The following is a 12,552-nucleotide window of genomic DNA, read 5'->3' on the forward strand; positions in this document are numbered from 1 at the left end:
GCGGGCGTGGGGAGGGGTCTGGGGGTTGGGAATTTGGGATTTTGGGATTTGGGATTGAGATTGGCGATTGGGAATTTGAGATTGGGGATTGGGAATTTGGGATTGGGATTTTGGGATTTGGGATTTGGGATTTCGGGATTTGGGATTATTGGGACTGGGGATTTGAGGTTTGGGGTTTGGGATTTTGTGATTTCAGGGATTTAGGATTTGGATTTGGGGTCTGGGTTTAGGACTGAGATTGGGGATTGGGGTTTGGGACTGAGATTTGGGATTTTGGGATTTTCGGATTGGGGATTTGGGGGTTGGGTTTTGGGGTTTGTTATTTGGGGTTTGGGGTTTTGGGATTTGGGCATTTAGGATTGAGATGGGGATTGGGGTTCAGGGTTTGGGATTGGGATTTGGGGTTTGGGATTGGAAATTGAGATTTGGGATTTCAAGATTTGGGGTTTGGGGCTTGGGATTTTGGGAATTTGGGAATTTGGGTTTTAGGGTTCAGGATTGGGATTGAGGTTTGGGATTTGGGGTTTGGGGTTTGGGGTTTATCCCGGGGGAGGGGACGGGACCTGAATGGGGGCGGGCGTGGGGAGAGGTCTGGGGATTGGGATTCGGGATTCGGGATTTTGGGATTTTGGGATTGGGAGAGTCTGGATTAGGGATTTGGGAATTTGGGGGTTGGGGTTTAGGGGATTTTGGAATTTGGGATTTGGGATTGGAGTTTGGGATTTATCCCGGGGGAGGGGACGGGACCTGGCTGGGGGTGGGCGTGGGGAGGGGTCTGGGGGCTGCGGTTTGGGATTTGGGATTGGAGAGTTTGGATTGGGATTGGAGAGTTTGGATTGGGATTTGGGGTTTGGGATTTGAGTTTTGGGAATCTGGGATTTGGGGATTTTGGGATTTCAGGATTTGGGATTGGGGATTCAGAATTGGGGATTGTGGAATGGATTTGGGGTTTGGGGTTTTGGGGTTTTGGGATTTTGGGGTTTGGGATTGAGATTTGAGATTGGGGTTCTGGGATTTGGGATTGGGGTTCTGGGATTGGGGATTTGGGGATTGGGATTTTGAGATTTGGCATTTGGAGTTTGGGATTTGGGATATGGGATTAAGATTTGGGGTTCGGGATTTGGGATTTTGGGGTTTGGGAGGGCAGAGTTGGGATTGGGATTTGGAGAATTGGGTCTGGGGTCTGGGGTTTGGGGTTTTGGGGTTTTGGGTGGCAGAGTTGGGATTGGGATTTGGGGAATTGGGTCTGGGGTCTGGGGTTTGGGAATTTGGGATTTGGAAATTGGGATTTGGGTCTGGGGGTTAAGGATTGGGGTTTGTGATTGGGATTTGGGGTTGGAGAGTTGGGATTGGGAATTTGGGGTTTGGGATTTGGGAATTTGGGGTTTGGGATTGGTGATTGGGGATTTTGGGGTTCTGGGATTTGGGAATTTGGGGTTTAGGATTGAGATTGGGAATTTGGGGTTTGGGACTGAGATTTGGGAATTTGGGGTTTGGGATTTTGGGATTTCGGATTGGGGATTTGGGGTTCGGGTTTTGGGGTTTGTGATTGGGGGTTTGGGATTTGGGAATTGAAATTGGGGTTCGGGATTTGGGATTTGGGATTGGGGTTCTGGGATTGGGGATTTTGGGATTTGGGGTTCTGGGATTTGGGATTTGGGGATTGGGATTTTGAGATTTGGCATTTGGAGTTTGGTATTTGGGATATGGGATTAAGATTTGGGGTTCGGGATTTGGGATTGAGGTTTGGGAGGGCAGAGTTGGGATTGGGATTTGGGAATTGGGTCTGGGGTCTGGGGTTTGGGAATTTGGGATTTGGAAATTGGGATTTGGGTCTGGGGGTTAAGGATTGGGGTTTGTGATTGGGATTTGGGATTGGAGAGTTGGGATTGGGAATTTGGGGTTTGGGATTGGGATTTGGGAATTTGGGGTTCTGGGATTTGGGAATTTGGGGTTTGGGATTTTGGGGTTCTGGGATTTGGGATCCGGGTTTAGGATTGAGATTGGGGATTGGGGTTGGGAATTGAGATTGGGAATCTGGGGTTTGGGACTGAGATTTGGGAATTTGGGATTTTGGGATTTTGGGATTTCGGATTGGGGATTTGGGGTTCGGGTTTTGGGGTTTGTGATTGGGGGTTTGGGATTTGGGAATTGAAATTGGGGATTTGGGATTTGGGATTTGGGATTTGGGATTTGGGGTTTATCCCGGGGGAGGGGAAAGGACCTGGGCGGGGAAGGTGATGGGGAGGGGTCTGGGGGTTGGGATGTGGGGATTTGGGGATTTGGGGATTTGGGGATTTGGGATTTTGGGATTTTGGGATTGAAGAGTTGGGATTGGGATTGGGGATTTGGATGGAGGATTTGGGGTTTGGGATTTTGGGATTTGGGGATTTGGGGATTTAGGGATTTAGGGATTGAGATTGGGGTTTGGGGTTTTGGGGTTTGGGATTTATCCCGGGGGAGGGGACGGGACCCGCCCGGGGGTGGGGGGTGGGGAGGGGTTTGGGGTCTGGGGATTTGGGATTTTGGGATTTTGGGATTTTGGGACTGGAGAGTTGGGATTGGGATTTCGGTTTGGGATTGGGGATTTGGGGTTTGGGATTTGGATTTAGGTTTGAGATTGGGGATTGGGGAACTGGGATTGGGATTTGGGATTTGGGATTTTGGGATTTGGGATTTTGGGATTGGGATTTGGGAGTTGGATTTGGGATTGAAATTGGGCACTGGGGATTTGGGGTTTGGAGTTGGGATTTTTTGATTGGGATCTGGGATTGCCGGTTTGAGGTTTGGGATTGGGGATTTGGGGTTTTGGGATTTGGGATCGGAGAGTTTGGATTGGGATTTTGGGATTGGAGAGTTGGGATTGGAGTGTTGAGGCCGGGGTTTGGGGAATTGGGATTTGGGGATTTGGGGATTTGGGGTTTTGGGGTTTTGGGGTTTTGGGGTTTGGGCATTTGGGGATTTGGGGTTTTGGGGTTTGGGATTGGGGATCTGGGCTCAGGATTTGGGATTTTGGGATTTAGGGTTTGGATTCGGGAATTGGATTTAGTATTGAGAATGGGGATTGGGAATTTGGGATTGGGATTTGGATTTGGAGTTTGGGATTTAGGGATTGGGATTTGGGGATTTGGGGATTTAGGATTGAGATTGGGGGTTGGGATTCAAGGTTTGGGATTGGGGATTTGGGGTTTGGGGCTTTGGGATTGAGATTTGGGTTTGGGATTTGGGGGTTTGGGATTGGAAATTGAGATTTGGGATTTTGAGATTTGGGGGTTGGGACTTTGGGATTTTGGGGATTTGGGATTGGGGATTTGGGGCTTGGGAATTTGGCATTTAGCGTTTGGGTTGGAGACATGGGATTGGGGATTTGGGATGGGAAGTTTGGGATTGGGGATTTGGGGTTTGGGATTTTGGGATTTGGGATTGGGATTTGGGGTTCGGGATTTGGGATTTTGGTTAGGGAATGGGATTTGGGACCGGGGATTTGGGGTTTAGGGTTTGGGATTGGGGATTTTCAGATTTAGGGATTTTGGGCTTTTGGATTTGGGATGGGGATTTGGGGATTTGGGATTTGGAGCTTTGAGATTTGGGATTTATCCCGGGGGAGGGATTTGGGATTGGAGGTTTTGGGTATTTGGGTATTTGGGTTTAGGATTGGAAGTGGGGTTTAGGATTGGGATTTGGGATTTGGGATTGGAGAATTTTGGGGTTTGGGGTTTGGGAATTAACCCGGGGCAGGGGAAGGGACCTGGGGACGGGGAGAGAATGGGCAGGAGTTTGGGGTCCGGGATTTTGGGATTTAGGATTTGGGATTTTGGGATTTGGATTTAGGAGTGAGATTGGGGATTGGGGATTGGGGATTTGGGATTTGGGTTTAGGAGTGAGATTGGGGATTTGGGATTTGGGATTTTGGGGTTTGGGTTTAGGAGTGAGATTGGGGATTGGGGATTGGGGATTTTGGGATTTTGGGATTTGGATTTAGGAGTGAGATTGGGGATTGGGGGATTTGGGATTTTGGGATTTTGGGGTTTGGATTTAGGAGTGAGATTGGGGATTGGGGATTGGGGATTTTGGGATTTGGATTTGGGAGTGAGTTTGGGGATTGGGGATTTGGGATTGGGATTTTGGGGTTTGGGTTTGGGATTGAGATTGGGGATTTGGATTTGGGATTTTGGGGTTTGGATTTAGGAGTGAGATTGGGGATTGGGGGATTTGGGATTTGGATTTTGGGATTTTGGTATTTGGGGGTTTAAGGATTTGGATTTAGGATTGAGATTAGGCATTGGGATTCCGGGTTTGGGATTGATTGGGGATTTTGGGAATTTGTGCATTGGGGATTTGGGATCTGGGTTCTGGGATTTTGGATTGGGAATTGGGAATTTGGGAATTTGTGGGTTGGGATTTGGGGTTTGGAATTTGGATTTAGGGTTGAGATTGGAGATTGGGGTTCAGGGTTTGGGATTTGGGGTTTGGGGTTTGGGGTTCGGGCTCCACACCTGGGCACACCTGGAGAAGTCCCCAATTAACCCCGCCCACCCATGACCACGCCCAGTACCCCACCCCAGCCCTAATTACCCTAATTAGCCCCGCCCACCCATAACCACGCCCAGTACCCATCCCAGCCCTAATTACCCTAATTAGCCCCACCCACTTGTAACCATGCCCAGTACCCATCCCGGCCCTAATTACCCTAATTAGCCCCGCCCACCCCATAACCACGCCCAGTACCCCATCCCAGCCCTAATTACCCTAATTAGCCCCACCCACTTGTAACCATGCCCAGTACCCATCCCAGCCCTAATTACCCCTAATTAGCCCCGCCCACCCATAACCACGCCCAGTACCCCACCCCAGCCCTAATTACCCTAATTAGCCCCGCCCACCCATAACCACGCCCAGTACCCCATCCAGCCCTAATTACCCTAATTAGCCCCGCCCACCCATAACCACGCCCCAGTACCCCATCCCAGCCCTAATTACCCTAATTAGCCCCGCCCACCCATAACCACGCCCAGTACCCCATCCCAGCCCTAATTACCCTAATTAGCCCCACCCACCCATAACCACGCCCAGTACCCCATCCCAGCCCTAATTACCCTAATTAGCCCCACCCACTTGTAACCATGCCCAGTACCCATCCCAGCCCTAATTACCCTAATTAGCCCCGCCCACCCATAACCACGCCCAGTACCCCATCCCAGCCCTAATTACCCTAATTAGCCCCGCCCACCCATAACCACGCCCAGTACCCATCCCAGCCCTAATTACCCTAATTAGCCCCGCCCACCCATAACCACGCCCAGTACCCCATCCCAGCCCTAATTACCCTAATTAGCCCTGCCCACCCATAACCACGCCCAGTACCCCATCCCAGCCCTAATTACCCTAATTAGCCCCGCCCACCCATAACCACGCCCAGTACCCCATCCCAGCCCTAATTACCCTAATTAGCCCCGCCCACCCATAACCATGCCCAGTACCCATCCCAGCCCTAATTACCCTAATTAGCCCCACCCACATGTTCCCACACCCATTATCCAACCCCCAGCCCTAATTAGCCTAATTAACCCCACGCACTCCTAACCGTACCCGTTATACCAGGCCTAATTACCCTAATTAGCCACGCCCACCCTGTAACCACACCCAACATTCAACCCCAGTTTTAATTACTCGAATTAGCCCCGCCCACCTCATAACACTTCCCTAATTACCCTAATTTGCCCCGCCCACCCCATAACCACGCCCAACATTGGCCCCCAGCTCTAATTACCCTAATTAGCTCCGCCCACATCAATCTACACTCAGTATCTCATCCCCAGCCCTAATTACCGTAATTAGCTCCTCCCACTCCATAACCCAGCCAATCCCCATCCCTCTCTACCCTAATTAGCCCTGCCCAGCCCACAACCCAGCCCTAATTACCCTAATTAGCCCCGCCCATCCATAACCACACCCAGTATCCCATCCTTAATTACCCTAATTAGCCCCGCCCACATCAATCACTCCCCAATATCCCATCCCCAGCCCTAATTACCATGATTAGCCCCGCCCACCCTGTAACCACACCCAGCATCCACCCCTAGCTTTAATTACCGCTAATTAGCCCCGCCCACCCCCTCACCACACCCATTATACCAGCGCTAATTACCTTAATTAGCCCCGCCCACATCAATCTACACTCAGCATCCCATCCCCAGCCCTAATTACCCTAACTAGCTCCGCCCACTCCATAACCCAGCCAATCCCAGCCCTCCCTGACCCAATTAACCCCGCCCACGCTAAGCCACGCCCACCCCGGCGCTCTCACCGCCCTTAGCCCCGCCCACCGCGGCGCGATGCCCATATATGGCCAGTTAGCCCCGCCCAGCAGAGTCCCCAGCCAATCAGCGCGCTGGGCCCGCCCTGTAGAGCTCTCAGCCAATCGGCGCGCTCGGCCACGCCCCCGGCCCTGCGCGCGCTCCGGGCTCGCGGCTGCTGCCGGAAGTGGCGGTACCGGGGGGGGGCGGGGGGGGGGGCAGGGGACAGGGGGGACATTGGGGACAGTGGGGGGGCTTGGGGACAATGGGGGGGCTTGGGGACAATGGGGGGGCTTGGGGACACTCAGGGGTCTCGGGGGCAGCGGGACAGGGGGGACATTGGGGACAGTGGGGGGGCTTGGGGACAGTGGGGGGGCTTGGGGACAATGGGGGGGCTTGGGGACACTGAGGGGTCTCGGGGACAGCGGGACAGGGGGGACATTGGGGACAATGGGGGGGCTTGGGGACAGTGGGGGGGCTTGGGGACAATGGGGGGGCTTGGGGACAATGGGGGGGCTTGGGGACACTCGGGGGTCTCGGGGGCAGCGGGACAGGGGGGACATTGGGGACATTGGGGGGGCTTGGGGACAATGGGAGGGCTTGGGGACACTCGGGGGTCTCGGGGACAGCGGGACAGGGGGGACATTGGGGACATTGGGGGGGCTTGGGGACAATGGGAGGGCTTGGGGACAGCGGGACAGGGGAGGGACATTGGGGGGGCTTGGGGACATTGGGGGGAATTGGGGACAATGGGGGGGCTTGGGGACACTCGGGGGTCTCGGGGGCAGCGGGACAGGGGGGACATTGGGGACAGTGGGGGGGCTTGGGGACAGTGGGGGGGCTTGGGGACAATGGGGGGGCTTGGGGACACTCGGGGGTCTCGGGGGCAGCGGGACAGGGGAGGGACATTGGGGACATCGGGATGGGGGGACATTGGGGACATTGGGGGGAATTGGGGACGTCGGGATGGGGGGACACCAGGACAGGGGGGCTTGGGGACAGTGGGGGGGCTTGGGGACACCGGGAGCCACCGGGATAGGGGAGGGACGTGGGGACAGCGGGACAGGGGAGGGGACAGGGGGACAGGAGGGGACACCGGCATGCGGGGGGGGGACATTGGGGACATTGGGGGGGCTTGGGGACATCGGGGGGGCATTGGGGACACTCGGGGGGGTTGGGGACAGGGCAGGGGACATGGGGACACCGGGACAGGGGTGACAGGAGAGGGGACAGAGGGACAGCGGGAGCTTGGGGACACCTGGGGGGGGCTTGGGGACACTGGGGGGGTTTGGGGACAGCGGGACAGGGGAGGGGACAGGGGGACAGAGGAGGGGACAGGGGGACACCTGGGAGGGTTGGGGACAGCGGGGGGGCTTGGGGACATTGGGGGACACCAAGACAGGGAGAGGACATTGGGACGGGGGGGGGGGGACAGGGGGACACGGCGGGGTTTGGGGACACCTGGGGGGGCTTGGGGACATCAGAGGGGGGTTTGGGGACATTGGGGGGGTTCGGGGACACCTGGGGGCGTTGGGGACATTGGGGGGACTTGGGGACACCAGGGACACTGGGACAGGGGAGGGGACACGGGGACAGGGGGACACCGGGGGGGCTTGGGGACATCTGGGGGGGGCTTGGGGACACCGAGGGGGGGGGTTTGGGGACACCGGCGGGGCTTGGGGACAGCGGGACAGGGGCGGGACAAGGGAGGGACACGGGGACACCGGGGGGGGGGCTTGGGGACATTGGGGGGGCTTGGGGACATTGAGGGGGACGGGGGGACATTGAGGGGGACATTGGGGGGGCTTGGGGACACTGAGGGGGACAGGGGGACATTGAGGGGGACGGGGGGGGCTTGGGGGACATTGAGGGGGACATTGGGGGACATTGAGGGGGACATTGGGGGGGCTTGGGGACATTGAGGGGGACAGGGGGACATTGAGGGGGACAGGGGGGGGCTTGGGGACATTGAGGGGGACAGGGGGACATTGAGGGGGACAGGGGGGGGCTTGGGGACACCTGGGGGACAGGAGGGGATGACGGGGCGGGAGGTTGGGGACATTGTGGGGGGGTTGGGGACACCTTGGGGACATCAGGCCAGGGTTGGGGACATTGGGGACACCAGGAGGGGCTTGGGGACATTGGGGACACCTTGGGGACACCTGGAGAGATTTGGGGACACCTTGGGGACATCGGGGGGGCTTGGGGACATTGGGGACACCTTGGGGACACCTTGGGGACATCAGGCCAGGGGAGGGGACACGGGGACACCTGGGGGACACGGGAGGGGCTTGGGGACACATTGGGGACACTTTGGGGACCTTGAGGGACACCGGGCCAAGGGAGGGGACAGGGGGACACTGGGGGAGCTTCGGGACACCTTGGGGACATCTTGGGACACCTTGGGGACACCTTGGGGACATCTTGGGTACACTGGAGACACCTTGGAGACACCTTGGGACACCTTGGAGACACCTTGGGGACATCTTGGGTACACTGGAGACACCTTGGAGACACCTTGGGGACATCTTGGGGACACCTTGGGGACACCTTGGGGCCCGGGGAGGTGACAGTGGGGGGAGGGGACCCTGTGCCCTCAGTGCGCCCCCGTTGTCCCCGCAGGTCCCCGAGGTGTCCCTGGCGCCATGGGGGACACCGGGGTGGCCGCGTCACACGCCGGGGTGGCCTTGTCACACGCCGTGCTCTGTGTCACCAGCCTGGGCTGCGCCGTCGCCGCCAGACAGGTTGGGGACATTGGGGACACCCTGGGGGCACCCTGGGGACATTGGGGACACCTTGGGGACACCCTGAGGACACCCTGGGGACACCTTGGGGGCATTGGGGACACCCTGAGGACACCTTGGGGACATCCTAGGACACACTGGGGACATTGGGGACACCTTGGGGACACTGGGGACAGCCTGGGGACATCCTAGGACACACTGGGGACATTGGGGACACCCTGGGACACCCTGGGGACACCTTGGGGACACTGGGGACAGCCTGGGGACAGCCTAGGACACACTGGGGACATTGGGGACACCCTGGGGGCACCCTGGGGACATTGGGGACACCCTGGGGACATTGGGGACACCCTGAGGACACCCTGGGGACATCCTAGGACACACTGGGGACATTGGGGACATCCTCCCTGTCCCTGGTGTCCCCAATGTCCCCAGGGTGTCCCCAAGGTGTCCCCAGGGTGTCCTCAGGGTGTCCCCAATGCCCCCAAGGTGTCCCAAGGGTGTCCTCAGGGTGTCCCCAAGGTGTCCCCAATGTCCCCAAGGTGTCCCCAATGTCCCCACGACATCCCCGTGATGTCCCCACAGTGTCCCCATGACATCTCCACAATGTCCACCCAGCGTCCCCACGATGTCCCCACAGGTGACAGCCGGCCTGGCCACCCCTGTCCCCCTGATGTCCCCACAATGTCCCCACCATGTCCCCCCAATGTCCCCATGATGTCCCCTCAGTGTCCCCACATTGTCCCCATGACATCCCCACAATGTCCCCACCATGTCCCCACCATGTCCCCTTGACGTCTCCATGATGTCCCCACCATGTCACCGTAATGTCCTCCTGGTGTCCCCATGACATCCCCACCATGTCCCCACGGGTGACAGGTCTGGCCACCACCCCGTCCCCCTGATGTCCCCACAATGTCCCCCTGATGTGCCCTGGTGTTCCCATGACATCCCCACGGTGTCCCCATAATGTCCCCTCAATGTCCCCCTGATGTCCCCACAATGTCCCCATGACATCCCCACCATGTCCCCGTACTGTCCCCACAATGTCCCCACCATGTCCCCTCAATGTCCCCATGACACCCCCACCATGTCCCCATACTGTCCCCACAATGTCCCCACCATGTCCCCTCAATGTCCCCATGACACCCCCACCATGTCCCCGTACTGTCCCCACAATGTCCCCTCAATGTCCCCTCAATGTCCCCATGACACCCCCACCATGTCCCTGTACTGTCCCCACAATGTCCCCTCAATGTCCCCTCAATGTCCCCATGACACCCCCACCATGTCCCTGTACTGTCCCCCTGATGTCCCCACCATGTCCCCTCAATGTCCCCTCAATGTCCCCATGACATCCCCACCTTGTCCCCACCATGTCCCCCTGATGTCCCCACCTTGTCACCACAATGTCCCCACAATGTCCCCATGACATCCCCACCGTGTCCCCATGATGTCCCCTCAATGTCCCCATGGTGTCCCCCTGATGTCCCCACCTTGTCACCACAATGTCCCCTCAATGTCTGCATGACATCCCCACCATGTCCCCCTGATGTCCCCTCAATGTCCCCTCAATGTCCCCTCAATGTCCCCTCAATGTCCCCATGACATCCCCACCTTGTCCCCCTGATGTCCCCCTGATGTCCCCTCAATGTCCCCTCAATGTCCCCTCAATGTCCCCATGACATCCCCACCTTGTCCCCACCATGTCCCCCTGATGTCCCCACCTTGTCGCCACAATGTCCCCTCAATGTCCCCATGACATCCCCACCTTGTCCCCATGGTGTCCCCCTGATGCCCCCTCAGTGTCCCCATGGTGTCCCCGTGGTGTCCCCACCTTGTCCCCACAATGTCCCCTCAATGTCCCCGCAGGTGACCCCAGGCCCGGCCGCCGGTTTCCTCCTGCAGGCCCTGGTGGCCGCCAGCACCGCGATGTCCCCTCTGTGTCACCTCCATGTTCCCACGATGCCACCACCACCGCCGTCCCCTCAATGTCCCCATAACGTCCCCAAGGCGCCACCGCCGCCGTCCCCTCAATGTCCCCACGACGTCCCCAACGCGCCACCGCCGCCGTCCCCTCAATGTCCCCACGATGTCCCCACAATGCCACCACCGCCGTCCCCTCAATGTCCCCACGATGTCCCCAACGCGCCACCGCCGCCATCCCCTCGATGTCCCCATAACGTCCCCAACGCGCCACCGCCGCCATCCCCTCGATGTCCCCATAACGTCCCCAACGCGCCACCGCCACCGTCCCCTCAATGTCCCCACGATGTCCCCACAATGCCACCACCGCCGTCCCCTCAATGTCCCCACGACGTCCCCGCGGTGCCGCCGGGCTCCTGGATCTGCTCGGTGCTGTCGCAGCCCTTGGTGGCCTTCGGGTGCCACCGCCTGAGCGGCGACGGCGCCACCGCCGGGGTCCTGCTGGCCTCGGGGACGGCGGTGGCCGCGCTGGCGGCGGCGTGGCCGCGCTTCGTCGCCGAGGGCCGCTTTGTCCCCGCGGGTCACTTTGTCACCGCGCTGACGGCGGCGTCGCTGCTGGCGCTGGCGGCGCTCACGGGCAGCGCCACCGGGGCGGCGGCGGCGGCGCTGGTGGCACTCGGGGACGCGGTGGCACCGGGCGCCGTGCCCTGGGTCAGGGCGGCGGCCAGCGTGGCGCTGCTGGGGACGCTGCGGGAGCAGCGCAGGGGACAGCGGGGACAGCGGTGAAGGACAGCGGGGTGGCGCTGGCGTGGTGGCACTGCGGGGACACCAATAAAGGCAGGGTGGCACCCAGCTGGTGGCACTGGGGTGGCTTTGGGTGACACTGGGGTGGTGGCGCTGGGGTGGTGGCACTGCGGGGACACCAATAAAGGCAGGGTGGCACCCAGCTGGTGGCACTGGGGTGGCTTTGGGTGACACTGGGGTGGTGACACTGGGGTGGTGGCACTGCGGGGACATCATTAAAGGCAGGGTGGCACCCAACTGGTGGCACTGGGGTGGCTTTGGGTGACACTGGGGTGGTGACACTGGGGTGGTGGCACTGGGGTGGTGGCACTGCAAGGACAACAATAAAGGCAGGGTGGCACCCAGCTGGTGGCACTGGGGTGGCTTTGGGTGACACTGGGGTGGTGGCACTGGGGTGGTGGCACTGCGGGGACATCATTAAAGGCAGGGTGGCACCCAACTGGTGGCACTGGGGTGGTGGTGCTGGGGTGGTGGCACTGCAAGGACACCAATAAAGGCAGGGTGGCACCCAACTGGTGGCACTGGGGTGGTGACACTGCAAGGACACCAATAAAGGCAGGGTGGCACCCAGGCGGTGGCACTGGGGTGGTGGCACTGGGGTGGTGGCACTGCGGGGACACCAATAAAGGCAGGGTGGCACCCAGCTGGTGGCACTGGGGTGGCTTTGGGTGACACTGGGGTGGTGACACTGGGGTGGTGGCACTGCGGGGACACCAATAAAGGCAGGGTGGCACCCAACTGGTGGCACTGGGGTGGTGGTGCTGGGGTGGTGGCACTGCAAG

The 12,552-nt window shown here is 58.9% G+C and overlaps 1 protein-coding gene across 1 annotated transcript; it reads left to right on the forward strand.

Moving 5' to 3' along the window:
- The first annotated feature begins 6,456 nt into the window (after window positions 1–6,456).
- On the forward strand, window positions 6,457–11,752 carry LOC132075836 (uncharacterized). Its single transcript, XM_059476566.1, has 3 exons — window positions 6,457–6,489; window positions 8,919–9,040; window positions 10,913–11,752. The coding sequence occupies exons 2-3, from the start codon at window positions 8,942–8,944 to the stop codon at window positions 11,750–11,752; spliced, it is 939 nt and encodes a 312-aa protein (XP_059332549.1). The 5' UTR covers window positions 6,457–6,489; window positions 8,919–8,941.
- Window positions 11,753–12,552: the final 800 nt, after the last annotated feature.

This window comes from Ammospiza nelsoni, chromosome 1 (genome assembly GCF_027579445.1).
Source record: "Ammospiza nelsoni isolate bAmmNel1 chromosome 1, bAmmNel1.pri, whole genome shotgun sequence".
Taxonomy (NCBI): domain Eukaryota; kingdom Metazoa; phylum Chordata; class Aves; order Passeriformes; family Passerellidae; genus Ammospiza; species Ammospiza nelsoni.